The sequence below is a fragment of the Canis lupus genome, assembly GCF_048164855.1.
Source record: "Canis lupus baileyi chromosome 5 unlocalized genomic scaffold, mCanLup2.hap1 SUPER_5_unloc_1, whole genome shotgun sequence".
NCBI classification, from domain to species: Eukaryota; Metazoa; Chordata; class Mammalia; order Carnivora; family Canidae; genus Canis; species Canis lupus.
The window spans coordinates 431,109-437,108 of NW_027326407.1; the positions used below are offsets into that span (position 1 = coordinate 431,109).

At 37.0% G+C, this 6,000-nt stretch overlaps 1 protein-coding gene across 4 annotated transcripts in view; it reads right to left on the bottom strand.

Annotated features, from left to right (window-relative positions):
* Window positions 1-4,756, bottom strand: part of LOC140629395 (ankyrin repeat domain-containing protein 26-like) — a 76,985-nt gene extending 72,229 nt beyond the window's left edge. For all 4 annotated transcript variants that reach the window (XR_012027230.1, XM_072818838.1, XM_072818837.1 and 1 more), the window contains exon 1: window positions 4,629-4,756. Coding sequence is in view for 3 of the 4 variants with exons in the window: in XM_072818838.1 (XP_072674939.1) it covers window positions 4,629-4,739 (111 nt within the window). In the remaining variant the exon portion in view is untranslated. The remainder of the gene's footprint in view (window positions 1-4,628) is intronic.
* Between the last annotated feature and the right edge of the window lie 1,244 nt (window positions 4,757-6,000).

Consider the following 6,000-nt stretch of genomic DNA (forward strand, 5'->3'; position numbering starts at 1 on the left):
ATGTCTTTTGAAATTTCTTCATTTATTTCCTGGTTGGCCCACACATTGATAGTACGATGTTATTTCACCTCCATGTATTTGTGGTCTTTTCAGACGGTTTTTTGTAGTCCACTTCTAGTTTCATAGTATTGTGGTCAGGAAAGGTGCATGGTAGGACTTCAATCTTTTTGTACTTCCTAAGGCCTGTTTTGTGGCCTAATGTATGATCTAGTCTAGAGAATATTCCAGATCTGTATTCTAATTTCATTTATTGCACTCTTCGTCTCAGATTCTTTTTAAACTCTTCTATCTCTGTTGTAAGGGTCTCACTGATGTCTTCCATTCTTTACTCAAGTCCACTGAACATCCTTATGGTCACTGCTTTAAATCCTCCATCAGGCACGTTATTTCTCTCTCTCTCACTTAGATCTCTGGCCCTGTGGCATTATCCTGTTCTTTCATTTGAGATAAATTCCTCTGTCTTCTCATTTTGTCTAGGTCTCTGACAGTTTCTCTGGGTTAGAAAAGCCAGTTATGTCACTTGTTCCTGAAAGTAATGGACCACTGAAAATGGTCCCGTAGTGCCCAGGGCCTGGTGCTTGAGGGAGGGTCTCCAGGGTGTGCGGCATGCACTCTGCTACTGGGTTCTGGCTCCTCTATCCCTCAGGCCAGTCATCTGAGAGATAGGCTCTCAGTATCTGCTGTGGGCAGTGTTTGGTACTTGGCCTGAATCTAGCGGGTTTGAACTAGCTTGCGAAATGAGACCTGTCACAGTCCACTGGAACTGAGACCCTGCAAAACTCTGGTCGGGACACATGGTGTCGGCAGGGGTTTGTACTGGTCTTCTGGGGGAAGGGCTTGCTGTGCTGGAACTGAGGCAAGCATGATTCAAAAGGGCAGTTCCCCTGGAGTGCAAACGGGTGGTGGCTGGTGTAAGCAAGTTAGGCAGCTGGTGTCAGAGTGGCACTGATTCCCACAGGTGGCTCTGTGTTTGTGCTCAGGGCCAGGGGAGGGAAATGGCACCAGCCAGCTGCTTCCGTTCTGTGTGCCTCTCTCCAAGTATAGTGCCCTACACATTCTACCATAGCCAAGCCCAATAACCTTTAAAATTCCAGGCTTTAAGCCCTCCATAGTTGCAAGAACTCAGGAAATTCAGCCACTCTCCTTTTCCAAGCCAGTGGCTACGTGCATTCCCAGGTGTTCTCTCCTGCCCTTCGCTGGGACCACTACTCCCTCCCATCTGCTGCAGATAGGATCTCTTTCTCTTCTAAACTATATCTCTGTACTTCCGACTTTCTTTAAAGTGGCTTCTTCTCTCTCTTTAGTTGTGACCTTTGTTCTGTCAGTATTCAGGTAGATTTCTGGGGTATGTAGGATGAGTTGATAGGTATCTAGTTGTATTAGTGGGATGAGGTGAGTCTAGGCTCCTCCTACCCTGCCACCATCTTCCTTTCTCTAAGACATTTTTTCTAAAGAATCCCTTCAATTACAAATTATTAAAACTAGACAAGAACTCCTCTTTTAAATTTCCCCTCATGTTAGGGGAGAAAAACGACTGGCAAGCAGAGAGACATGTGATTTGAAGTATAACAGCTGAACAACTAGTAAAAGTTTAATAAGCAAAACGGAACCTTTTATCTGAATTCAAGTAACTGCAATTCTAAAAGAAAGGCAGCATTGAGTGCTTTTAAATCAATAATCTTCATTCTCCCTTCATCAGTGATGACATAAGGAGAACGTTATGGAATAATTTCTAATCTTTTCATTAGCGAAACAAATGTATTGTCCTTTGGCACACTTAAATTAAATATAATTTCTCCTTTATCTTACTGCAAGCTTATTTTTCAGGGAAGGTAGTAAGACTATCTCATCTTTATATCGTACTAGAATGCTTCTCCATATCATATAGGTTCACTTTGAAATTTTTTTGTGATTCAAATTGCTCGCCTACTATTTGTCTCTGATAATTTGATTGTTTTTAAAAATATTTAATTTATTTATTCATGAGAGACACACACAGAGAGACAGAGGCAGAGACACAGGCAGCGAGAGAGGTAGACTCCATGAAAGGAGCCTGACGTGGACTCAATCCTGGGTCTCCAGGATCACGCCCTGGGCTGAAGGCAGTGCTAAACCACTGAGGACCCGGGCTTCCCTGATAATTCAATTAAATGCAACAAGATATTTTACATGTGTATTCTTGACATAATGTAATGAAATGTTTATTCTATTAATTACGTATTGACCTATCAAAGTACAGCTATGCATATCTTTCTATTTCAGTAAAAGAAGATGGATACAGGCAACTCTGTTTTCCAAGAATGTAGGATCTGTGCCAAGAACGGGATCGGTGCCAGTCTTGTATGCACAAGAACCAGGTCAAAAGAGTATCTAATTGTGAACTTTAAGATGATGGATTAGCAAGACTTCCAAACAGGAAGGCTGATAACCCAGAGTTAATCCTTTATATCCTAGATGGTGAAATCTATGGGTGAGTCTATGCATTATAACAAGTTAATAAAACACAACGAAGTACATAGTAGACAGTGGATCCTACAACCAAGACGATGGAAATGGATGCGGGAGGCACTGAGTGAGAAACTACAGGTATTACTGGAGAAGAGAAACGGGACTCTATCTTTTTGAGCCTGGCTTCTCATTGTGTCAGGCAGTCAGCAAGACATAAGCTGGCAAAAGGCTCCTTCAAAAAGTATAAGTCTCTACAGGAGTAAAGTTAGGTTCTACTACATTGACTTATTACATAATTGTAATATAAATGAGTGGTAATTTGCAAGAGGACTAGGAAAGAATTCTCATAAAATTTGATTTGGTAGTGGCCTAAGGATAGACATATAGGTCAATGTATTAGAATTGAGAATCTAAAAATAAACTCTCAAATTATGGTGGATTGATTTTCAACAAGGGTGTCGAGACACTAAAATGGAATAAGAATAGTCTTTTTAACAAATGGTACTGAGACAAATGGATATCCACACACAAAGTAATAAAATTAGACCTCTACCTCACAACATATGTACAAACTTAACATGAAATATTAAGAGCTAAAATTATAAAACTCATAGAAAAAACAGGTGTGTATGTTCGTGATTGCATTTGGCAACAGTTTCTTAAATATGGCATCAAAAGACAGAAACAGATTAAGGATTTCATCAAAATCTAAAAAATTAAAGCTTCTATGCTTCAAATGTAACCATCAAGCAAAAGTGAAAAGGCAAGGTGATGAATAAAATATTTGAAAATCATATCCCTGATAAGGGGTCTGTAGTTAGGATATAGATAGAACTCTTACAATAATGAAAAGACAGTCCAATATAAAAATGGGCAAAATAAATGATTAGTTCTTTAAGCAAGATATAGAAATGAATAATGACCACATATAAAGTGAGATGCTCAACATCACTAGTTCTAAGAAATATGCAAATTAAAACCACAAGACAGATGGAACTCAACAAGTGTATTATGCTAAGTGAAATAAGTCAGAGAAAGACAAATACCATATGATTTCACTCCTATGTGGAATTAAGAAAAAAAAAAAGCCAACAACAGATGAACATAGGGGAAGGTGGAAAAAAAGGAGAGAAAGAGAGGCAAACCATAAGAGACTCTCAACCATAGAGAATAAACTAAGTGTTGCTGTCGAGGTGGGCAGGGGGGGCTAGATGAGTGATGGGTATTAAGGAAGGCACTTGTACTGATGAGCACTGGGTATTTAAGTGAGGAATCACTAAATTCTACTCCTGACACCAAGATTACATGATATGTCAACTAACGAGAATTCAAATAAAAATTTGAAACAAATGAAAATACCCCTACAACGTGTCATTTTACACCTAATAGGATAGCTATAACAAAAACAACAGATAATGACAAACATTGACAAGAATCAGGGAAAATGAGAATCCTCAAACACTGGTGACATAAATGTAAAATGGTGCAGCCAGTTTGGAAAATAGTCTGGCAGTTCCTCAAAAGGTTTAAACCAAAAATGTTAAAGGTCCTTTAACATATGAACTAACAATTCCATTTATAAGTATATACCCAAGAGAAGTGAAATGTTCACGCAAAAGCTTGTACATGCATATTCACAACAGCATTATTAACAACAGCCAAAAAGTGTAACAGCTCAAACGTCCACCAAATGATAAATACATAAATAAAACGTGGGCTGTCCATATGGTGGGAGAGTATTCAGAAATAAAAAAATAATAAAGTTCTGACACATGGCACAAAATAAATCTAAAAACATGTTAAACCAAAGAAGGCAGTCACAAAGGATCAAATATTTGGTGATTCCATTGAGATGACCTGTCCAAAATCAGCAGCAAATCGATAGAGACAGAGACTAGAACGGTGACTACCGATGGCTAAGAAGAATAGGGAGGGGGAAACTAGCATGAGGTGCCAGTTAAAGGGCATAGGGTTTATTTTTACGGTGACAAAATGTTCTAAAATGGATTGTGGTAGTCTTTGAATATGCATCTTATGTTCATTATATCTCAATAAAGTTATTACCAAAAATATATATCAAGTATGTAAGATTAATAGGAAAATCTGTATTTTACTGCTCAAAGCACAGAGGGATTTATTTCCCAATGATTTTAGAGTCCCAAATCTAATTAAAAATTAACCTTCTGTCTTAGCATATTAATCTGAATTTCCATTTCCGTTTGACTGGTTTTTAAATCTCCATAGAAAGGAAGCTCTCCATTTTCATATTTACTTAACATCCTTCTTAACATGTTTATTAAGTGGTTCTTAAGCCTGCAGAAGGTATAGAATGAGTAAGTCAGGTCCTTTAAGAAGAAATATTTAATACTTATTTAAATAGATAATATGTTCTATCACATAAACAAATCTATACTTATGATATCTCATTTGTTCCAATCTCTCATTGTTTGAGAGAATACCAACTAAATTACATTGCTAAGTAAAAAAATATGGAAAAGATTTTTATGACACATATGGCAGTTGAAGGGTTAACAGGGTAACTATATTAAGAGTTCTTTTAAGTTATTATTAATATCTATTTTCAGTATGTGAATATAAAAATTAATCTATTATTAGGTAGTAGAGGCTAGTAATCCACGGTGAGGAAGAAAAGCATCCTCATCTATTAATGTTTTATAAAGACACAAAAATACATTTTGGTACCCACTTACCCCAGTCTAAAAGAAGGAAAGAAAATACAGACAAAAAACATCAAAGGAGATCATTCAAAACAGAAAGAGAAACAGGAAAGAAAAATATTTATAAAGTTTGAATGCAGAGGAAGAAGGAAGAGGCAGAGCTTTAGAAGAAAGGAAATCAGCAGAGAGAGAATGTATGATGATGGCCTATGAGACTGTTTTAAACAAAAATCGAATACCTTGGCTAGTACATTCTTAGGAAAGTGAAGGATGCCCAACAATGCAGAGAAACAAAGTTAAATGACAGAAAAGTTTTGGCGGATCAGAGCAAAACTTAAATACTCAGCAAATAAGCAGAAAGGAAGCCAGGTGGGAGCTTCAGAGACATCGGAAAGACTTTTTTAAAAATCTGAGTAGTGAAATTGCTCATTTTATTCTTCATGAAGTCAGACATATATTTTTGTATGAATGATATATTTTATAACTAGAAAATGCAGGAAGAAAATGTAAGCCACTTGAGTCAGAGATGGCAGAGCAAGAGGAGAACATAGTTTTGTCTGATCCCAGAAATTCAGCCAGAGAGCTTTCAAATCATTCTGAACACCTGTGAAATCAACCAGACATCTAAGGAAAGAATTGCAGCATTTCTACAAATAGAAAAGTGACCACTTTTTGCAAGTCTTGGTTAACTTTCACCTTCAGAGTTACATTCTATTCTTTCACCGTACTTAATTTTATTTCTATATACATGTAAGTCCTGCTTGTTTTTCCTTTGGGATATATTTCTCTAACAAAAAGACATAGGATATGGTATATTGCTCAGTTCTGTTCAACTGGGTGATAATATCTTTTTTTACAATTTATTCATGATAGT